Raw genomic sequence first — 24,625 nt, 5'->3', positions numbered from 1 at the left:
GCCTTTTCATCTGTTGACCTTTGACCTAACACTACTTAAAAAAACAATGAAAAGTTATTTTATTCACTATCAACACAACAGTTATATTCCACTGAGCGCTTCTCAGTTTGGGAGCTTCTGTTCTTACAACATTCAGACGTTGACTTCTGTTAATGACCTTTGACCTCCACAAACATAACATGGTTCTTGTATTCACTAGTGGACCTCTACACACCAAGTACGAAGTTTCTGATAGTGACTGTTTCTGAATGGGTTTGGGAGTGGAGTGGGGGGGGGGGGGGGTAAAGTAGGGACATGGCATCTTTCGTTAGAAAATTCAAGAAGCTAATATGAATGCAATATCATATAAAGGAATACATAACGTGCAAGTCGTGGTAACGCACAGTGGTTCTTAAAGGTATGATGTATGGCTCCAATTATGCTAGATATTCAAATATGGTCACCTTTGGTCAAAATTCTTAAACTGTTTTTATTCCAACCTTCGAGGAATTTTCCTAACTGGGACATTCAGTCATCTTGCGTGTTCCTTGAAAATGTCTGAGAACAACTTGGAGAGTAAAGACCTCCAAGAAAATACTTTTTGAAAACTTCTAGCAATTATAGCGTACGTACCTGCTATAATTTGGGGCCTAGTATGCTGACTACCTTTACTAAGCTCGGGTCGTGCTAGTGTGAAGTTTCTGTTTCTCTGTTTATGTTTCTGTTAGGTACTCGTTAAAAAGCCCTCTCAGGTATCACAACGAGAAGTAATATCAACTTATTCTGTAGTTTACGAGAACCCTACTTTAGCACCGGAAATTATCTTACTTTCATTTTAGGCTTCCAAGCATGTCTACACATTGCAGTCATGCTATATATATAACACCAAGAAACGTCAGGTATAGACATTCCCAAGTGATCTTGCAAAGTAGTACGCGTACGTGCAAAGGTCAATATATATTATGTCAGATATAACTTATCGAATACATTCTAGAAGACTCCCTGCTAAACGTACCGAATCTATTGCATTTACAAACCTGCAACATTCTTGTCCTCAAGTTACAGATATGGTATGCTTAACATATCCTGAAACAGTTCTGGAGGAGTTCTTTTTTTTCTGTTTTTTTTTTCTCGAGAAAACCAGCTATGACATACTCGTGTAAATGGATACCTGATTGATATTACCGTGTCAATAAAATATATATACGCAACTGGCCCTGTGGCCCAATGGATAAGGCATCTGACTACGAATCAGGGGATTCCAGGTTCGAGTCCTGGCAGGGTCGGCCAGAATTTTTCTTTCTTTTTTTTAACAGCAAAGCTGCCATCGGCAGAACAACATATTGTACAGGTGTGAGGGCTTTCCTCGGAAAGCGGGAAACTGTCCAGTTTTTGCACATTTGAATGACTTCAAAAGAGCACAAAAGAAGAAGATTGACAAGAATAAATGTTTATCGGAGAAACAGGACTGACAAATGGGCTGAAGTTGCAGTAAATCAATATGCCTAAAACATACACTTCACCACTGGGACTGTAAGTGTTCACATCTGTTTTGAATCAATCTCTGGGCCCTTGTCGAAAAGAGAAAACTTTACAGAAGTCTCTATTTATCCATGATCTTCACGTGGATGCAATTTTTCAAACGAGCTGCTATCTGATATTCTCATCCTACGAGTTGATGTTCACTCCAGATGTATTTGGCTCTTGACTTAAAATTATTATGTCTGCAGCATCCGACCCCGTGGCTTAATAAATAAGACATCTGACTACACACCAACTTGGATTCCATGTTCGATTCCTGCTAGGGATTTTATACCTTTTTTTGGCATATAAGCCCTATCCTTAAAAGAGATATATCCAGTTACTGCAGTTGATGGCTTAATAAGGCAATCGTCTAAAATTAAGTTCTGATAGCATTTTGCATGGTGAAGAAAGATATGATTTTTTTTCAAGTTAGTTGAAATTTGTTTAAAGCAATTCCAACGGCTGAGTGAATGATACCGTCAGGGCAACTTGTTGAAAATGTCTTAAGTTTTTTTTCATAGTATTTCAATTATTCATCAACAGAAGAGAAAAAATGTTTCTGCAAAAGTTGCATTTTGATGAAATTCTCAAAACAGTGAACATTGACTGTTATGCAAACACTTTCCTAAAGGGTATCAGATTTCGAGGATACGCCAACAAGAAGATTATAATACGAATCGGAAAGCAAGCTCTGAAGACGACCTGCCGTTATTACATCACCTATACCACCTGTAAATTGTGATGCAGTTTCTGGAACCATGGAGGTAAAAACAGACCTCCATGCTGGAACAAGGGAGAGTTTAGTCAGTCAAGTTATATGATAACTTAATGATCTATTAGGGGTAGGCCTACAAAATAGAGGTCCGGTGACATAATTGTCCACGTGGCCCAACATGAACCTGGCTCTTTAATTGGAAAAAAACTCGCAATGCACATATGATTTAAAATAACAATGAAAAGAGTAAAATTTGAAATTACAAACGTATATTACTGGACTGCATAGTGTCTTACCGAAATAAGATCTATTGTTGGTTGTTCCGATCATCTTTTATTTGTGGGTGGAAAAAAAGTATCATTCTCGCTATTTGTTTCTCCATTTGGTTGGCATCGCCAAAGTTCATCTGCTTTCGCGTCCCAAAGTTTTCGTTGAGATTAAAACAGCAGAGGTCCAGACCGACCGATACAAATAGATATAATGGATATAAATAGACATTTGCACAGTGATAATTTCGTATCATTTCGAATGCTTCATACACGCCCAGACTTCTATTGAAATTTTAAACACTGCTGATGCTCGAAGAAATAGCGATGTTAAAATGAATTCGTATTCATCAGGAGATATAATAAAGTTGAATATTGGTGGAACAAGGTAATGTTATCATGTTATTGTAACGTAATATAACTAAGGAAATATTGGGAGGATCCAAAGTTTGTAAGGTGTTTGTAGCGGTCATAACAGTTGCAATGGGTAGGCCTACGTTAGTACCAGTTCCACGAATTAATAACCGGTCAACATTGAAATAACGTTACGATTTGTAGCATATCTGCTTTGATGGGCTTATACTGCATTGTGGATCAATTCCCATTCATCACCAGTAAGACGATCACATACTTGTGTTGTTGGGTTTTGTAATGGATTAGGGTTAGGCTTACTGCTAGACCAAGTGGTTAGGCTATGATTAAGACAAACCTTCTTTTGTGGTTAATGAGCCTTCCAATCCAAGTTCCAGTGACCTTCAAGGTTTTGGCATTGCATTGTGATACTTTGATGCCTTCTTTTAATAGTCGAGTGTTGGTACCCTGGTGTCAACATCGAGGAAGGGGGATCAACATTAATAAAATGTTCCTGGATTTTGTGAAAACAATATGGTCACCTTAATGTGAAGTAAGGCAGTCTGGCATTACTGTTCATAGCCTAATGCCTAACCTGAACCTATTGTATGTTCATTATCCTTATCATAGCACAAACACACCCCACATGCCAACAGGTAATGAAAATGTTGAGCATTTCAGAAGTATTGTACTGTAATGCCTTGTGTATAAGCATAGTATTCCGCAGCAATATACAGTAGATCTAGCCAAAGAGATCTAGCCAAATTATTGAATTGCATGTACAGTAGGCCTACCATTGTGTTAAGTTTTATTCTAAAACAAGTGGCCATATTTTGTGTGGGTAATGTGCAGTTATACAATACTAGAACTTCATGGAAAGTTTATTTTTCAGTTATGTCAAAGTTCAGTTTGAAAGCCCATGTAGTGCCTCATAGATCTGCTGCTTACAGTATGGCACATGTTTGGTGTTACCATATAGATGATAAGATAAGTACTACAATGTATGATGTGCATAAATTTATACAAGTAGAGTACTTTTTCAGGTGTAATCATAATTACTGACTCTCAGTAGAAACATGCTTTTAGAGGTTGGAATAAAATAATTCACCTTTCTGTTGTTTTTCACCATTTCCATCTATCTCGTTACTTGTGTGACAATTCCCAACATGTTCAATATATATGGTACTGTATGTACTTCCCTGCAGTTAATTAATGAGAAAGAGTAGTAGGGAGTCCTATCAGCAGAATGTGTAAAGGGTCAAATTGGAATAGATGTCCCAGTCCCCTTTGACAAATTTTTCCTTTATTGAGAATTTGAGAGTGCCTATACTTATGCAAAATGGCGGCATTTTTTCCCCTTGCGGCTTTTCAAATCGACTATGACTCAATTCAACATGATCTTCCAGTGATACTACAATGTTCACTTAGGAATTTCATTAACAAAATGTTTGCATATTAATGTTATTTATGAATTTATCAAAGGGGGTTATGAGGGTCATGCCATTTCTTCACTTTGCCCAAAGTATGCACTATAACAGCATCATGTATTATAGAGTGTGGCACTTTTATCCAAACTTCAATTTTTTCCCTTTTTCATTAGTTATTTGCTATTTCTTCACATCAATAGAATAAAAAATGCTCTAATCAGAACAAAACTTGAGCATGTTGTAGAGAGAAGTATAAAATCCTTTCCCTCATAATAAAGCAACAGTTTAACCTGGTGACTATTGACAACTAACCATCACATGGAAACATTAATTGTAATACATATATGACTGAATAGTAGAGTTACTGTAACATGTTTTTCTCTTTCATATCAGGTTTTCTACTTCAAAGCAAACTCTTCTATCTGTTCCAGACTCTTTCTTTTCAAGGTAAAGTAGATGTTACTTAAATTTTTTGCATAAACTTGTAAATGGTAGCTGGACACTATGTTGTTATATTTTGCTTGTGTTTGCTTGGTATATGTTAAGCATTACTGTACATATGATCAGGAAGTGTTGTTTTCCTCTGGTCATCCTTAACTTCTTAGGTTAATCAAATTTCAACTTCAGGAGTTATCAGTTTGATAATTTAGTTATGATATGCAAAGTTGATACATGTACCTGTAGGCAACAATATCATGAGCAGAATGCTGCACAACCTCTATAGGCCAGGGGTGCATCATTCTGATAATAAAATGAAAGCCATTGGACCTTTATACAAGATAAACAAATATTCAACATCATTTGTCTGCAAATCAATGATGCCATTTTATATATTCTGAGGAGGATTCCAGACATGAAAATTAGTAGAGGGCACATAAAGGAACTCAGCACTATTTATTGGGCACCTAATTTACATAAACTACTGTACAGGCAAAAGGATACATGTTCGAGGGTTGCACCCACCCCCATAACCATTCAAAATATTTTGGCGATGTTTATAACATGATTGACTTTTGATGTGTATTTTCATTGTCAGCTTGATTAGTGGAAGAATACCATCAGTTAAGGATGAAGAAGGAGCTGTGAGTACCTGTCTCTTTCTCTCTCTCTCTATCTTACTTTGCTCTCAGAAGCAGATCTTGTATGTATTTTGTATGTATTTTAGATCCTCCTGCAAGCAGGAACTCGCGAAGAAGCCTCATTGGCTTATCAAAGCTGCAAGCTGGCCAATGTCAGTCTCTTACATTCATATTTAACGTCCATGATTATGAATTGTCAATTGTCAACAACTCTGTAACTGGACGACAAACATTACTCGAACCGGGGACTTTATGATTGAAAGGCACCGGCATTAACCACTGAGCTAACACTCCTTACAATCCATGTCAGGTTCATCTTGGAATCTGCTCTTAACAAATTAACACTTGGTTCTCATTGCATTGGAATATGATCACATGACAAAGTATAAAAACGATAATTGCCACCTGCTTGATGGGCACTTAGTATGTAGGCAAATGAAAACCACCACAATTTAAATGAGTATGTGCAATTCAGAACTTGAAAGAAGAATGATATCAGGGTTACTGCAACTTGCATGTGTTTTTGTTTTTTTAAATTGAGGATGAGAACATCTCAGTAGAGTTAGACCAAAATAATAAAATTGAAAGAAAGTACTATCATGTGTAACTCTACCAATAAACCATAATCTGAGTAATTGTGTTTATTCTTTGTTATATATGATTACATGGATTGAATTAATATTCAACACTTTATTCTACAATGTTGTAAGGAGGTGATTTTTCAGTTGGTGTGTAAGCATTTTTTATGCCCTGTATCACTAGGACCAATTCGCCTTGTCCAGTCAAATTGTACTGTATTCTTACATTTTCAAAAACTGCTCCAAAAAAGTTTATAAAGAAAGTTAAGCACTGTTTGTACAAAACACTGCAGTAATTTTAATAAACAAACTTTTGGTATAAACTAGAAAAATCATATACCGCAAATTTTCTTAATCATTTTATAGTTTATACGTTATATTTTTACACATGTACTGGAACAAGCATATTCCTAGGAACAGTTGTGATCTGTGTTTTGTATGCTTTGTCCAAAATTAATTATTTTGTCATTTTTATTTCTTTTAGATATTTATTGACAGGGATCCTGCCCTGTTTGCTCCAGTCTTATTATATCTTAGGACAAAGGAAGTCCAACTCAAGGGGCTGGATTTACAGAGCCTGAAAAGCGAAGCAGAATTTTACGGCATAGCTCCATTAGGTAGAGTAAGCAGTTAATACTGGTTATACCTCTAGCATGAACATTTATAAGGTTGAATTGAAATGTTTCAAAAGTTTCTCCAAATTTATACCTGATGTTTGAATGTTTTATTAAAAAGTATTAAAAAAGGGAATTTGCTTTTGTTATTATGTTCATATCTTTTAAAATAGAGTGGGTTACATTAATATAACAGTTCTGAAATTATCTTTGTTCTTATTGGACAATTTGCAAATTCATTTATTGACAGAGGAAGGTGAGGAAGATGGAAGTGTTTAAGCAAATGAAACCCTTACACTTGTCTTCTTTAACACCAAGTAATGTAAATTTCATGTTGAGTTCACCCCCCTTTACCTAGGTACTTTGTTATACATTCCTGTGAAATAGGCACTGAGGTTGTTTGTTGTGAAGATGGTAGGATTTCCTGCACATCGATTTGAAATGAATAATAGTAGTATTCGAAAATAACTCTATAAGATTCATTTATTAAACTTGGAAAGCATCATGTCATTAGTTCCTCTGCTCAAGTAATTTCAAGTACTGGAGTACTCAAGTAATTTCAAGTACTGAAGTACTGATACAAATATAATAGTAACAAGTTACATTGCAAGGTAAAAGATGTATCACATACAATACAAGCAATGCAATGACCAAGGTTCCTTTAATAAAAATAATACTAATATTAACATGACATTATCTTCTTCAAATGTTTGGTATTGCTGATGAAATGATGCTTTAAATTTAACATTCTCTGATAAGAGGATTCATATCTTGCACTCTCTAAATTTTCTTTGGAATTAGTTACCATGTTTAAATATTTAACCATTTTACTCCTTACTTTCTCTTCTAGTGAAGAAATTACAACTCTGTGATGATTTGGATAGTTCCACCTGTGGCAATGTCCTCTTTAATGGATATCTTGTACCTTATTGTGAGTAAATAAATGAGGATATAGAGGTTGAAAGAGGGATAAATCAAGATAAAATCTCATGTAATAAATACTTGTATTGGTATTCATATATGATTTTTATACTGACCAGGGACGACTTGATCATTTTTGAATAGAAGATATAAAACCTTCCTATATATTGTTTCAAAGATGCCCAGTTTATTTATGGTTAAAATACTTAGTCTGCTTATCTCATATTTCTCTCGTATGATGCAATTATGCGTGAAAATAAACACGGCAGGGTCAAATGATGCAAAGGTACAGATAAAAAATGGTCACTTTTTGAGCTCTTGCTCAGCTGCTGCTGTTGCAATTCACCAGAAGTCAACTTATCTAATCCTGGAAATCTCCAATCTCGGCACTATTAATCAGGTATCACATTACAACAATATGATACAGTATATGCATGACATCCCAATTGATACACTCAGACAACGGTACATTGCAGTTTCAGTAAACAGAACCTTGGTACAGTCTTTTAATCATATTTTATAAAGTTATAATTGTGAAATTTCATTTACAGAAATTGTTTCACTAAAGTTTTTCCTCCCATCATCCTGTCAATGCAGCATTCCCAGCTCGTCCGGAGCCCTCGGATGTGCGCTGTAACAGCGTGGCCTGCGAGGCAGAGCTTAGGCTGAAGCAACTGACCAGAACAAACTCTGGCAGACCCTCGTCAGTTATAGAACAGTCACACTCGAGGCAAGACTTAGATTTACCATTAGGTGAGTAGTTGGACATGTTGAGCTATAATACTTTCTTTGCAAGCCCCAATATTTTATCCCCAGTTTGATGTTTTCTTCTTTTCTTTTCCCTTACTATTCTGATACTGGTTTTCTCTGGTTGTCATTAAATTATGTGTTCTGTGTTTTCTATTGTCTGTAACCCCAAATCATATGTAGTCTCTACTGCATATTCATAAGGCAGGCATTCACTCTTTTGTCCTTCAGCCTCTTTGTGTTTCTAGTGAGTCTGATTATCTAGTCTCCTAATCATGTTCTGTAGTCATTCCAATCTCTGTCTGTCTCTTTGGTATTTAGTCTGTTTGTGCAACTAGTGAGTCGATATTGTAAATAAGCTTTTCCTCTGTAAAGATGCGACTAAAGGTCCACAGGATGTGCTCTTTCTTAATAACAAACTTATTTGGTAGAGAAACAATTTCTTCTTGTAGAAACCACATTAACTCTTGGTCTTTTAGAAATAAACTAACATTTACTGTTAGTCTTGAGGAATAAAACTAACACGAACTCTTAAGTGCTGACATAATTTGTCACTTTTCCCTTTCTTCGACATTTATCTTTGATTCCTTGTAGATTTGCACTAATTTATCAGACTCTCTACTTGTAAAGCACAGGTTGTTTATGTTTATTCATTTTCTAAACCGACAGAGACCAGCTTAGACCCTCGGAGGGTTGTCCTGCTCAGAGGTCATCAAAACTGGATCGTTGCGGCTTACACACACTTCATACGGTGCTATAAAATCAAAGAGTCCACGGGTTGGCAGACAGTCTTCACGTCTCCGGTTTTAGACGAGACGATAGAGAGGGTAGCTCTAAATTCTAAGGTTGCTGGTCTTGCCATCAGTGAAGGCAAGGGTAAAATGGTGGCAGTGTCCTCAGGAAGTCAAATCAGGCTCTGGAGCTGTCAAGAAAATGTTAGAAAAATAGAAATTGGTAAGTCTATACATATATATATATATGAGGTATTTTGTAAAGAAATTTATTTGTTTGTGATCATTGCTTTGGATTTAATTAGGGTTTCTGTTTCTGTGAGCCTAAACAATTGTTAGAACAAACAGGAAACATAATAAATTATCATAAACTTAAGTTGTACCTTCATGAAGTATTAACTCTTTGAACAAGGGAAATGTGTATGTCCAGTCTAATAACAGAGCAGTCCTTTTCACTAAACAAGTTTTCACATTCTGAGTTCTAAGCAAAATGAAAAAAAAAAACAAGCAAGTATCAAAATAGACAAATTTGCTGAACAGTATCAACTTAATACGATCTACTTTTAGAAGTAATGACTACATTTATGATAAGTTATTGCTGTTTAAACAAGTCACTATATCCAGAAGGACGATGAATGGTAGCAATTGGAAGTTAGAACATTATAATTTTTAGAAACAATGACATATTTTTGGTTTCTTTGGCAGGTACCTTTGACCTGGGAGTTCAGGTTGATAATCTCTTTTTCATCGGTAGTCAGCTAGTAGCTACCAGCCACCTTGGCAAGATTGGTGTTTGGCATGCTGTCACTCAAAACTGGCAGGTATGGTCACATGGATAATACTGTTTGCTTATTGATTCATTATTTATTAAACTTGATTGGCAATTGTAAGAGTTTGGTGGAGAACTTTGTGGAAAGAATTATGACAGTGAGGAATTTCAAAGTCAGATCTTTGTAAATGTGACAGTTGATATTCATATTGCAACTGTGGTGCATTCACTCAGGGGTACCTACACCACACGCAGGGTATAAATTCTTCAGGGGGACTGTCTGTACACCACATGTGGGGTACAAATTCACACAGGGTTATCAACACCGCACATGGGATACTAATTCACCCAGGGGTAGATTCACACATGAAGTGCATTTATACAGGGGTATGTATGGTCACACATGGGTACCTACACCACACATGGGATACAAATTCACACACGGGTAGATTCACACATGAAGTGCGTTCATACAGGGGTATGTATGGTCACACATGGGTACAGTAACACAGTATTATCCACATCATAATGTGGGTTTCAACCAATAACTTGTTGAATCTTTTGAGCTACCCCAGCCTTAACAGATTTATGTAACATATATAAATACAATCTCTAGTCCTACTTTGTACCAACAAGATATCTTCTGTCCTGCTACATCAAGCAGCTCACCTCAAAATGACCTAGCTCCCACACACATCCAACCAATCAAATGCCAGTCACCATGATTTAGTGACTTCACAAGGTAATTGGTAATATTTTGTATAAATCACTGTCATCGATGTGAGAAAGTTTAAAATCCATCCATATAGTTTATTTTTTAATAAGAGAAACCCTTGGTCCTCCGAAAACATTGGGGGGGCCTTTGTACTGAAAAATTGAGAACGATATGTTTGTAGCAGTTTACTGTTCTGTTTTTATTGGTGTTTATACTTTACCATTGGTAGTCTGTACTTTCCTTAGCCATTCCCACGGTTCCTCGGCTGTTGTTCTTTGTTCCTTTGTCTGAGAAGTGTCATTGTTGATATTTACCTATCTACCATTCTCTTCAAGGTCCAGGATGTGAATCCCATTGCAAGCTCAGACACAGCCGGTACATTCCTCCTCCTCGGCTGCACCAATGGCTGCATCTACTACATCGGTAAGTTGTTTTTTACTCTCTGAGACAACCCTTCTGGAAAGCAGTGCTGAGTGAAAATATCCAAACCACACAAACAGTTAACATGGTTACTAGCCCAACAGTGGGTGAAGGCTTAATTCATAGCTTAATTATACCTCAGAAAGCACCATTTGATGTCTACAATGTAACTTTTCTTTAGAGGGGGGCAGGGAAGGGGGGGAGATGACCTCCAGACCCCCCTCATGTATCAGTCAGCTTATACCTCCTTAGGGCCACACTCACTCCTTTTATAAATAATCCATCCTTCCCTGAAACCAATGTGCTATGAATTCCTTTCCCCATTTCCCTTACCTATCATATATGTGTTACTGTTAGTTACATATAACAGGTAAATAGACATCAGAAGTTATCTGCTGGGAGATAAAATGAATTACCCCACTTTGCTTACCTACTCAATAAAATGTTATTTTAACACACATAATAACTGTTTAGGCATAATGAGAAAGTATCCTAAGAATACAGATGAGATTTTCAAGTGCCTGATCTTTTCATAAATTATTGGCTTATTTGCTTTTTTTGTGTGTGTGTTAGATATGGAGAAGTTTCCCCTTCGGATCAAGGACAAGGATCTTCTAGTTACAGAGCTATACAGAGATCCAGACGAGGAGTCTGTTACCGCCCTCTCTGTTTACCTAACACCAAAGTCAAGTAAGTGTTTAAAAGCTGGATAGCAGAGAAATGAAGGGTATTTAGATCTGTGTGTAAGGATATGTGTAATGGTTAAAGCAGCTTAATGTATCTGGTTATCTGGAATCTGTTACTGCCCTCTCTGTATACCTAACACCACAGTCAAGTAAGTGTTTAAAAGCTGGATAGAAGAGAAATGAAGGGTATTTAGAACTGTGTGTAAGGATATGTGTAATGGTCAAAGCAGCTTAATGTATCTGGTTATCACCAGCTAAACTCACTGCAGATAACTCAAATAGAAGAATGCAATTTGATGAAACTATTATGAACAGTCTCCTAGATTCTTCAGTGAATGCTAATTAGGATGTATTAGAAATGTCCTTCAATCCTTAAGATATTCCTCTCCAAGACATTTGGTATTATAAGCATTAATTTTGAACAACCACCAAATAAAATAAAAAGAATTCCACACTTTTTTCTTACTTTGTCATTCATCATTTTTTGTGCTGTTTGTTGGTCAATACTTTATACACTTTTAACTTTAATAGCTATTTCCCATTTGTGGTTTGTCTCTAGACTTACAGAATGGTAACTGGATCGAGATTGCGTATGGCACCAGTTCGGGGAAGACTAGAGTCATCGTTCAGCATCCAGAGACAGTTGGCCAAGGACCTCAACTCTTTCAGACGTTTACAGTGCACAGAAACCCAGTCACAAAAGTCATGTTGTCAGAGAAACATCTGGTGTCAGGTAAAGCTAGCTCACGACCGTTCTATCATTTGTATTACCCATTTACATTTGTTGTCATGTATGTCTGGAATTTCGCTTAAGCATGTTGTTATTTGTGACGTTCCTCTTATGCAGTTAGTTGTAGCTGATATTCTTCATTTTAAGTCTAAAATAGTCAACAATGTTGTTTCGTTTTATGCATAGTTTGTTCAGATTCCAACCACGTCCGCACCTGGGAAGTTCTTCGTTTCCGGGGTATGATTTCAACTCAGCCGGGACCCATGCCTCTTGCCTCCTTTAAGGTCCTAGCACTGGAGGCGTCAGTGCCTCATCCTTGCTACTCTAAAGGAAATGATATTGGTAAGTCCACAAGGTTACTTATGTATTAAAAAAGAGCTAAAAGAAATTTTTTGAAGTTTTTTTATTCAAATTTTTAAAAGTGCAGCAAAGAACTCTGTTGTATTGGTAGGGTTTTGATTCCAGTCTGTAACATCATGAAAGTTTCTTTTATAGCAAAAATGAAGATGATTTTTCACATTACTTTATTAAACATAAATTGATGTATCGAATCCATGGTCTTTTTTGGTTTCCTATCCTGTCAAATCATGGATATTTTTGGTGAAGGTTTTCAAATTGTCTTGCGTCTTCTCTTAGTTTGAAAATACAACATCTTAAATGTTTTCCACAGGGCCATTTGGCGAGAGGGATGACATACAGATATTCATCCAGAAGGTCGTACCTGACACCGATCAGCTCTTTGTCAGACAAGCATCGAATGGAGAGAGGTAAAATTAAAGTAGATTATTCTAATTGTTGTAAAGATGTCTGGTAATCTCCTCTGGTAATCCATTTTGCCTTTGTCTGTTTGAGAATGACAGGATAATAAATATCTTGAGTGAAATCAGAGTCGAGTCTCAGTGTCAGTCCAAGTCACTCCCAAATCCCTGATTATCTTATTTAAGTCTTTTCAACTCCCAAATTGTGAAAGTGGATTCACCTGGATTCTCTCTTGCATGCAAAGACTCAAGTCTGACTCGAGTCCAGTCACAGAGTCATTACTAAACTGGGAGTTTATGTGAGTAACTGTAGATTTGATGTCTGAATTATGCTAATCCTCAAACCATGGTCATTTGAGTTTTTTAAACTGATCACATGGAAACTGATTAAAGGTGCTTCCTTGATTTCAACTCTCTGTATGCTTTTAATGGTAAAAGGTAATCATGTTCAGGTTTCACCATCTTGTTTTTTTTATTCTCCTTTTTTGTTCTCCTTCACATTTTGCTGCGTTACAAAGGGTTTGCAACATTCGGTCTGTGGATGGCAGTATGGTGACATCATTCTGTGTTCATGAATGTGAAGGATCCAACAGGATTGGTTCAAGACCCAGAAGATATCTCTTTTCAGGTCATTCCAATGGAACCATTCAGGTAAGTAACTGATGTCTTGTTGTAATATCATCGTATGAATTTTCTCTATGCCTTTGCATTTTCACAGTGCATCTTGACCTCAATTTCGCATGTGACTTACATGTGTACAGTCGTTCAGTGTATGGTATCGATGGGTCTTCATGTCTATTGTAAAGTAGGTCACAATAGTTGAGTTGGGGACAGTGGGGATGCCACTTGATATGTGTACATTGTAATCTTAAAGCCAGATTGGCCGTTGCTGATAGAATGAATATAGAGCTGATGACTTAAGATTGACTAATTAGTCTTACTAATTAGTCTTACTAATCAGTCTCTAACATAACAATTGCCATTGTTTCACATGGACTGACAGCTGGTCTAGGAGGAGGGTAGGGTCAAGAAGATGATAGCTATTTTCAAAAGAAGAAGGTTTTATCTTTCAATTATCAAAGGGGGATTTAATATCATAGTGTTTGACTATACAATAGTAATTAGAGATCAATACCTATTCTTTAATGTGCTGTGTGAAATACTGCCTTTCATCATGAAGACATTTATCAGTTTAAAATACAAAACATATTCTAGAAAAGCTACAAAAAAACATCCACTCTATGCAATAAATCATGGAGGGTTGGTAACATTAATGTTTCCTATTTCAAATATTGCACGATAAACATTCTTAGTTTTATTCCCTTCGTATTCCTTCGAAGAGGGGTTTAGGAAATGAGCAGGAATAACATAATTGGAATAATTCAGGTTTCATAAGCTTTTGCAAAATCAAAGCTTTAATATGAACAAAAATTGCAAGTCTTGTAAGATTTTATCACAGGATGCAATTAAATTTCCAAAACAAGACTTTGTCTCTACATTGAAAAATTTAAATGATATAACATGCACAGTTATTAATGCCAACTTTCAAAGCTGCGTAAACTATCAAGTCCTTACAATTCTTGTAGGGTTGTTATTAACTAAACGAATTTTGCAGAAAGTGCATGCATGTTATCAATTTATTCCACTATATCCTTTGAAGAATCATATACAAAGTGACCGAGCGAGATGACACATGTAATGTAGCGATAAACATAATCAAAATAATCCAAGCTCCATCGGCTTTTATAAAGTCAAAGTTTGATAAAACGAAAGAAGTGTAAATCTGATAAAAAAGTACCGATTATTCCCAAGACTTGATTAGAGAATGTGCTTAAATTTTTAAACGAAGCATGACGTTCCATGTGAGGTTATTAATTTCAACTACAAAAGCCAGCATCGACTTTCTTTTACGATCATTTTTCATCTTGGGTGTTCTGCGAGCTCTTAATTTAGCAACACTTCTAAGATAGACATGAAACTTGAAACAAGTGTGATGATTAAAGAATCTTGAAGGAACCTTTTATTAATTTCAACGCTCTTCGTTATCAACCGCAATTGGTAAAATCAGGCAGGCTTTGCAACCTTGTACCATTCTTGTTTATTTCTTCAACGATTTCCAGATCACGACAGTTAATTATAGAACGTAGATTCCTTTTCATGTGATTCATTTTACTTTATAAATATTTAGCCTGAGGCAATGCCAAAGGTAGGTATATGGATGAGTAAAGCAGTAAATTAAACCATGTCATCTGTTCTGCATTGTTGAAAATAAAATAAAAAAATAGTAAAAGCCAACTTCTGTATGTCTGAAAAGCCATCTCTCTCTCTCTCTCTCTCTCTATCTTCATCCAGAATGAAGATAGATTTACTAAGACAGAATCAATGAATAATATATAACCGACAAAAACTAGCCATCTGTTATAATCATGCCACGGACGGTTTAGTTTGATATCAGAAACTGCTGCCAGAAGAGAGGAAATGCCATTTTCACTTGTTTTGAAAGTCTGTTCTTAGATCAGAATTTATGCAAATTTTAGTGTTGATATCTACTAAAACAGATGTGTAGATATGTGAGATTAATTCAAGAAGCTACTAATTTGCATAATATTTTCCAGTTTACATGACGAGTCACAGACTTGTTCTTCTGTCTTCATTCCAGTATAATGGAGGCAGCTAAAACTACCCAGTGTTTCTGTGTCTGTCAATCGTTAATGACTGTAGCATTAACACTCAGAGAAGGAGATGTATGGGTGGGCTTTGTTTGGCATCTCTTGAGGAGAAGGGTGGGGGGGGGGGTGCAGAGGCATTAAGGTTCTGCATATATTATGGCCCAATGAAATGCTGTTAAAACCTCATTTGGAAAAATTTGTAAATGAAATATGCCATAAAACATCCTTTGAATCTATGTTGTGTTTGCACATGGGTCTGGTCATGTGTTCAGTGACAAGAATAATTTGTTTTGATATCAAATTGAGATCCATTTCTCTTAGGGCTGTGACTTGAACATCTTGACCTAAAGTTAGGGTTACTTTGAATATGTTCTTCTTGTTTTTCCAGTTTTAAAGCAAACTCTCAAGTCAGTGTAATAATGTATGTATTAAGGAACAGTGGTAAAGCCAGTTAGTTGCTCAAATGTCATTATCTGTACGTATTGACTGTCTTGATAGTTACGACTTCGCCAAAATGATGATAGTTTTTTTTTAGCTCATACCAGCGTGTAGTGCTGGTTGAGCTATTGTAATCATGCTATCCATCCATCCATCCATCCATCCATCCATCCATCCATCCATCCATCCATCCATCCATCCATCCATCCATCCATCCATCCATCCATCCATCCATCCATCCATCCATCCATCCCATCCATCCATCCATCCATCCATCCATCCATCCATCCATCCATCCATCCATCCATCCATCCACACCCGTTAAACTGCTTCTACTCGTACAGCTGTTGATGGATTTCCATGAAACTTGGACACAATCATCATTGGGTAGGGGGACATTTAGGATACATACATTGTTACATCATATCAGTGGCATTATGCAGCCCTGGGATTAATTTATCCAGTATCGCATCGCAAAATGGTGGTGAAATTGCTATACCAGTCCAAAGGTGTATCACACTTTTTGTTTTACATTATGAACCACAGTATATTATAAGGAACAAAATTCATAGCCTTCTAAACTGCTCCACAAAATCTGAACACTAAATTATTTCCTGGTATGTTTCACCAAGCACTGTGATGGTTATGTCCAATGGCCTGCTGTACTTTAAAAGTATCATCAAGCACAACCCATCACTTTTTTCAAATCCCATCGATGTTTTTCATTTTTATTTCATTAACCAGATGTGGGATCTATCCATCGTTCTTGATCAAATTGCCAAGGGGGAGACAAGCAAGGGTAAGTCAAGGAGGAGGTGTAAAGAGAACAATTGGTTATCTGATATTTGAAATATGAAATATTATTGCCACTTCTTGAGAACATGAAAACATATCATTCAATTGTCTTGTTTTGTTTGTACAACAAAGAGGAAATTTTTTCCCTGAGGTGTGTGTGGGAGGGGGATTTGATATATATGTTATTTTCTTCTTCAAATTTTGACAACTTTGATGTTGAAAAAGGAATATTGCATCTTGGATTATTTGACAATCTGCTTGATAACAACTGAACACATGCAAGGATGACCTATTATTTTTTATTTTTTAGGTAGAGAGTGGACAAGGAAACATGTATTTTTATACTGTAGAGTCTATGGTAGCAATGGGACTATGAAATGAAAAATAAATGAAATATGAGGTTAATGAAAGAGAAGATGTGTCTATTATATTTTAGTCTTTGCAATTACATACAGACATGCAATTACATATACAAGTTGATTTTGTCTTTGTAAAATTTGTAAGTATTAAGCAACCATTGCAGTTACAGTTCAAGGGGGGGGGGGGCTTAAAATAGAAAGAACAAAGTTAGAAAATGAGATTTAAAAAATTGAGTATCTGCGAAGGTAAAACGTAGAAAGTTGAATTCTTCAGTTTGATGCAATTGTTTCAATAAGTAAGATCTTCAAAAGGATTAATATTAGACAGGTTTCCATTTCTTCAGAGAAATATTTCTTGTCATTTTATTGAGGCAGATTGCTGAACATTCTTATGTGAAGTGTGCTGCACCTCCTTCCCTTTATTATTTTCATTTTTTTCTGTCTGTGTACTAAGATTTACTGTATACTAAAAAAAATTGCAGATTTAATTAAAGCCCTGTTTTTATAATTTAATCACCCCTCTATGTGATTTTCTGTGCCTTTACTGTTTAACAAGTGAACCCATTCTCTCCGCCTTTCCAGCTCTAGATAAACTAACAGGAGGTCCAACAGAGGAGGAATTGATTCGACTCCTCAGTCAGTGTGACGTCACCGCCTCTCGATGTACCACCCCATCCATCAGCCCAGCTTCCTCCCAGATGCTAGCCTTCTCCAGGTCAAATGCCTTGAGGTCATCAGGGCACAACGTTATCGCCAGCAGCCCTTCGACCACGAGCCAGAACATGCAGCCGTCACCGACGACTCCCGCCGGTGCGGAGGGTGGCTGTGAAGATGGCGCTGGCGGTGCAGAGGGGCTAGACTATAAGATAACACATTGTTAATACTGCGGTATGCAGACTCATTCTGATAGTCTCGACCGAGGGGCTAGACTATAAGATAACACATTGTTAATACTGCGGTATGCAGACTCATTCTGATAGTCTCGACCGAGGGGCTAGACTTGAAGATCACCCATTCTTAATACTGCAGTGTGCAGACTCATGTGCAGTCTCATTCTGATAGTCTAAGGTGCAGTAAGTGTGGAACAGTCTCGTACAACTCAGGTGCTGGTTCCGAGAGTGAGTGTTTCATGGATTTAATAAGATTGTAAGAATGAATTGCATCTTGGAAAAGATGCATAACTTTTGTGAGTATGAATGTAGTATGAATGTAAATAGATTCATCAGCTTTAATTTAATGAGCTATGAAAAGCTTCAAGTACATCACTATTGGTACAAAGTCATATTAGGCTAAACATGTGAAAGGTATTTCAGGGTCCTTTCGGGGACTTCTGACCATTTGAATCATTCCCAAAAACTTGACAGAAGTTGGTTTTTGAGAATGCGATGCTTGGAATATGTGGCTTGTAAAGTGCATCTTGAATTAGTTACCTATATTTCACTTGCTAACATTATTTGGATTGATTTGACCCATAAATAAATCTCATTCTGTATACAAGTTAGGAACATGTTTGTTAGTTGAACTCCTATGACTGGAATCGTATCAAGTGTGTTGAGTGTCGTCTACTCAGTCATAAAACCAGATATTCAAATTACCCAGTCCTTTGAAGAAAAGAGATCAAATTGGCATCGTTTAACTCTTTTTTTGCCGTACCATTAGGTTTGTTTTCATATGCCAGCTATTCTTCAGTTCGGATAATATCTGCTTTGAGAATTTGCAAAAGTTTCAGTCTAATCAACAGTTGATTAAGTAGGCATCAGATACATACAAAGCCTCACTCTATTCTTGATCTTGTTTTTATGCACCTTTGCTGAAAAACAAGCTGAATCAAACATTTCATTTGTGGATTTTGATTAACAAACATCTCTGGCCCTTAAAAAATATCAGATTTATTAGTGACATTAATAAGAGGTTGTCATGAAACCAGCTGTTTAGAGGTAATTCAGAGGTGTACGTAACACAGTAAAGTGTAATATCATCTTCAAAAATTGCCTCAAAACCCCTCTTTACTAGACTCAAATTTCAGTAATTTTAGAGGATTTCCTCCAAGAGCCGAGATACTTATGATGTTGATCTTGATATATATAGTTCTACTGATGAGAAAAGTTATTAATCTCGTAAAGGGGAAATATTAATTTGTCTCAGGTGTTGCAAAGGACGTTCATTCTTCATGAAACAGTTGAAGTCTTTATTTATCCATCGTAACCAAAAATATCACAAGCATGCGATGTAAGCAAGGCTTTTTTTATCATCTTCAATTTATTAAAACTGAGAAAAAATGTCATTTTGACTTGCTTTAAATATATACTTATAGGTTAAAGTAAATTCAAAGTTTCCCTGTGGATATCCTTCAGAGAAGTGAAGATCAGTTTTGCAAGATTGTTTGATGATGAGTGCGTCAGTTCACCTCATCTCGTGATATTTGGTATCGTGTAAACGGTTTCATATCAGACGGATTTGTAAATAACTGGTTGTCAGGCAGTTTTTCCCTATTTTCTCTTCACAAGTTTGTTAAGTATTCATATATAAGGAAGATGATCAACAGAAATTGAAATGGATATTATAAACAATATATTGTTGTCTGTGTTTGGCTAGAACAGATTCAAATCACTCTCACAATAAACCAAGTGTGCTATCCAGTACTACGTCAATGGGAATGTCTGTTGACCATTCCTGAGGGAAGGGAAGGATGGGGGGGGGCAGTACCTCCTTAGTTGATATTGATGGAAAGAAAGAATGAAGTGACAAAGAAAGGGCTAGCTAATGATGCACCGGCCCCCTCCTTCCTCCCCTTAAAATAAAAGGAATCAGAAATAGGCAACCACAAAAACAAAAGAAAATATTGAATCAGTTACATTAGAAACAAAGCAATTATAAAGATGCTTGGTCTCGTCATGTCCCTTTCTTGAAAATATTTCTCATTTGATTAAAAAATGAAATTTTAGAGTTTTTGAGACTTAATCTACTGGTTGGCGATGAAATATTTCGTAAATATTTCGTAGAGTCTCTGGCATAGATTAAATGATCGAAAGCGTTATTTACATATTCGTTACAGTTTTCGTTACCTTTAAAATATCATTCCAGATTACAAATAAGCTAATTTTTTATATAGTCCTCTTAAAGATGTACAAAGCTTTAGTGTATTAGTATTGTTGTGATTATGAAATGAGGCGAGGTATAAATTTCTCTTCATATGTTAGTATTACATGTTAAAATTGAAGAAAGATGTTAGAAAGATATATTCTAGACAGCTACATGTACTTATGAAAAGGTTGACATCAGTATGTATATGTGCTTCATTGGCTGATAAATGTTAGCAAATTGTACAGGAAAGATTTAAAAAACACAAATGTATTTCAACAGTTACAACAAAATTAACACTTGCCGTTTCCTTATAAGCGTTATGATTTTTCAATCACCAAATTTTCTGTTTTGTGTACAAACTTAGAACAATTTCTGTATGATCATTTCTATTAATTTTTAAAACGTGTTGACGGTTTCCCAACTTATCACAGGTCTGGTGCTTGTCACCTTGAACGGTGAAAAGTAATTCTGGAATAAATGCAAGTGCGTTCAATTTAGTTCGACACTTCGGACATATAAGGTGTTAACATTGCCCATATATCCTCGGATAGTGCAAAGTCTGTCAAAACGTATCTGTATGGCTACTCGGTTGTTGAGATCGTGTCCTCGTATCGGGAGAGTTCATGGGTGACGCTGATTGCTTGTTTGAGAATGTGTCCTCGTATCGGAAGAGTTCATGGGTGACTTCCGGTAGTTGCTATGCAATCCGTAGCTAGATCTTTCTGTGTTGTCATTATTTGTAGTGTTAATCGTTAATCTACACATGTTTACTAATAATATAGAAGACATGAAAACTGGGAATTTTCATTACCCGCGAATAATCGGGTAATCGAATCGCTAGGATGCTTAGATTAAATGGTCTTCAAGTTGAAAGTTTTAATATATATTTTATTGTTTGTCAAAAAAAGAGACTAAAATGACTTATCCTTGTATTAAATAATTTCATGTTTAAACTGAGAGGTGTTGGCTGATCTCTTTGAGTATGTTGAGTATAGTATGTGTGGGCTAAGATCATATGATCATGTGTAGTATCTATTCTCTTTACAATGGACTCACCGATATACATGACGTAACACTGTCATGATCATACGGTTAAAGTCTAGAGATGTAAGGGGACTGGAGTTGAGAGTGGATCAAGTTGTTTGATTTTCGTGCCCATGCTGTATCTTGGGTGACTTTTCTTTAAAACACTTTAAAACACGGCTATACGTGTACTTCTGTCTTTATGCAGGACGGATTAAATATATATTAACCGATCTCTGTATTCTTAGATTAATAGTGTTATAATGTTAAGACTAGATTTGTAGAACGAGTACAACAGTATGAGTGTGAGTACAACAGCACGAGGACCAGTACAATAGCATGAGTATAAGTATAACAGCATGAGGACGAGTACAACAGCATAAGGACGAGTACAACAGCATAAGGACGAGTACAACAGCATGAATACGAGCACCACAGCATGAGTACGAGTACAACAGCATGATGACGAGTACAACAGCATTAGGACGAGCAGCACAGCATGAGTACGAGTACAATAGCATGAGGGCGAGTACAACAGCATGAGTACGAGTACAACAACATGAGGACGAGTACAACAGCATGAGTACGAGTACAACAGCATGAGTACGAGTACAACAGCATGATGACGAGTACAACAGCATTAGGACGAGCAGCACAGCATGAGTACGAGTACAACAGCATGAGGTTGAGTACAACAGCATGAGGACGAGTACATGTAGAATACGAGTATAAGGCTCCAAGTGCGAGCACGGGAACTTAGTCTTATACTAGTCTTGTACATCTATGGTAGATTGCCAAATCTCCTGAGTACAAATCCGTGAGTACGATAACAGGTAACTACCATAGAGTACAACTCACTGCACGTCTGGCTCAGATACGAGTATTTATCAGTTCTTCTCTTTGGCCCATTCGTTCCTCTCTAACACAAAACCTCACTCTAACTACCGCCATATATATGACCTCAACAGGCTAATTAAACGTTCTCCCTATACTACCCGTATCAGTCAGTACTGCTAAGACAAAATGGCGGGCAATATAGGGTCCATGTGGTGAAAGAGAAAAATAAACTATTACCCTGCATGAGTATATCATAATCTTTCTCATCTTAAAAGTTGTAACATAATGACATATTTAATTATATTTCTCCTGTGATAATTTGCCAATTATTCATCTTTTCACGCCTGTTTCTTTAAGTTGGGTTTCAGTTATTTGCAAACATACTATATCCAGAGGTAGCAGTGCAATATATAAGTTTGGATACAACAGGCTTATACTATTTTCCATTGTTTTTCTGCTTTCATTTCATTTGCCTGTTAGGTTTTTTTTTTAAATAATTTTTAATGCATTTTTGTTGGTAATTTCTTTGATACTTTAAAATATTAAAAGCAATATGAAAGTTATGAACGCAGCTAATATTTATATTTTTACGAAGTTGCCGATAGTTCTCATTGTGTAAAAATGGTCGAAAGCAGCCATTTTGAAATCCAGCAAAATATATAATCACAGGTGTCAAATATAAGCCTATTTGTGTTTGAAACAATTCTTTTCTCTGCTTTTTGGTGTATGATCATTGTCTGTATATGTAGTTGCTACAAGTGAAACAGTTAACTGCATGAAACAAACGATATTCTCAGCAAAACGAAACAAAAAACAACTAGTAAAGTGGCATTAGTACGTTACAGAAGCTTTCTATCAGAACGAAAGAGTATTAGTCACAAGAGAATATGTTGCAGCATTTTGTGGCTGATCAAGTGTGAGATGGTGGCGGGCGGGTGGGGGGGGGGGTGGGGGTTAGCTGGGGTAAGAATTAGCAGATATCGAAATCACTACCGAAAAGAGCAGTGCAAATCATCGGTTTAATGCAAGGAATGAAAGCACGCGAAGTATGTGTGATAAAACCTTGTCCACTACTTTGTAGGCATTGTATAGAATTGACCCATACGCGAACAATGTAGCATCTATACAAGTTTTATTTATTTGTTTGCCACAAAAGTACAAAGTGGAGGGAAGTCTTCCATAAAGCTTAAATGCTTAACAATGTGGAAGACTCCCCGAAGAAAGAAAAAAAAAAATATATATATATATATATATATATATGTGTATAAATACATATACATAAATATAAGTACAAATTAAATGTTCAATATATATAAATATTATATAAATATAAATATATAAATATATATAAAAATATATATAAATATTACATACAAGTATCATTTAGTTTTAGTCAGTAACTTGCTATTATTTCCTTACAAAACCACTTCTTTAAGGATGTGACTGACTTTTTACTCTTTAAATCGTTCGTTAGAAGATTCCATGTTTTTGTTGCACGGTTTTGTAGGCTTAAAGTTCCAATGGTGGTATTGTAGAGATTATAGTGGGCATGATTAGCATGCCTCGTGTTATGATTATGTACATCTCTGTTACTGGTTAAAAAAATGTCAAAGGCACCTGGTAGTAATCCATTCCAGGTCTTGTAGGCAAATAATGCAAGCTTAACTTTAATGAGATCGTGCAATTTTAGTAAGTTGAGTTTCTTAAATAGGGGACTGGTGTGCTCACGTGGGGCTGAGTGTGTTATGTGGCGAATGGCTGCCTTTTGGAGTATTATAAGATTGTTAAGGTAGGTGTTGTATGTACCAGACCAAATAATGGAACAATAAGTGAGATGCGGGACAATCAGGGTCTGGTATAGTGTTCTGAGTATGTTTTCCGATAGATAATATTTCAACTTAGATAATATGCCAACATTCCGTGCAATTATACTGCAAATAGTTGAAATATGGTTGCGCCAGCTAAGTTTACAATCAATATTTACACCTAAAAACTTAGTAGTATAAACTTGCTTAATTATTTTCCCATCCATATATATATTTTTATTCCAAATAAGTGTATTACGAGTATTAACGCTATATTACGAGAATATTACGAGTATATTACGAGCTATAGTACGAGTATACACGCTATACTTATGTCTGAGATGATGGACTACTGTATAGCAAAGCATTAAAGATTCAGGCAGGCAGTATAGAGCCAAACGCACGATCTATAATATCGCCGTATGCTTTCGATTAAAGCCAAGGAAGGTCTTAATCTGGTGCCACGTATCATCAGAGATGGTGATTAAGAAAGGCCGTAATTTGGTGCCACGTACATAACAGAGATGGTGATTGAATATAACAGCTCCAAGTCTGGGTTCCAGACATTTCCCGTCGATTTTTCTATTTCCTTTGAGTATTCCGTT

General features: G+C 36.2%; 1 protein-coding gene and 1 non-coding gene across 2 annotated transcripts; both read left to right on the top strand.

Annotated features, from left to right (window-relative positions):
• The first annotated feature begins 1,192 nt into the window (after positions 1 to 1,192).
• Positions 1,193 to 1,265, top strand: Trnar-acg (transfer RNA arginine (anticodon ACG)). Its single transcript has one exon. It is a non-coding gene; the product is annotated as a tRNA-Arg (tRNA).
• A 1,450-nt stretch (positions 1,266 to 2,715) lies between these two features.
• LOC139971366 (BTB/POZ domain-containing protein KCTD3-like) lies at positions 2,716 to 22,897 on the top strand. Its single transcript, XM_071977732.1, has 16 exons — positions 2,716 to 2,872; positions 4,656 to 4,709; positions 5,299 to 5,344; positions 6,404 to 6,536; positions 7,384 to 7,464; positions 8,052 to 8,207; positions 8,871 to 9,155; positions 9,638 to 9,753; positions 10,752 to 10,839; positions 11,410 to 11,526; positions 12,082 to 12,255; positions 12,439 to 12,594; positions 12,923 to 13,019; positions 13,529 to 13,661; positions 16,862 to 16,916; positions 17,854 to 22,897. Exons 1-16 carry the CDS (start codon positions 2,820 to 2,822, stop codon positions 18,150 to 18,152), a joined length of 2,043 nt encoding a protein of 680 aa, XP_071833833.1. The 5' UTR covers positions 2,716 to 2,819; the 3' UTR covers positions 18,153 to 22,897.
• Positions 22,898 to 24,625: the final 1,728 nt, after the last annotated feature.

Source organism: Apostichopus japonicus, chromosome 8 (assembly GCF_037975245.1).
Source record: "Apostichopus japonicus isolate 1M-3 chromosome 8, ASM3797524v1, whole genome shotgun sequence".
NCBI lineage: Eukaryota > Metazoa > Echinodermata > Holothuroidea > Aspidochirotida > Stichopodidae > Apostichopus > Apostichopus japonicus.
Note: the sequence above shows the minus strand (reverse complement) of the source record. Positions and strands in the feature narration are given on the sequence as shown.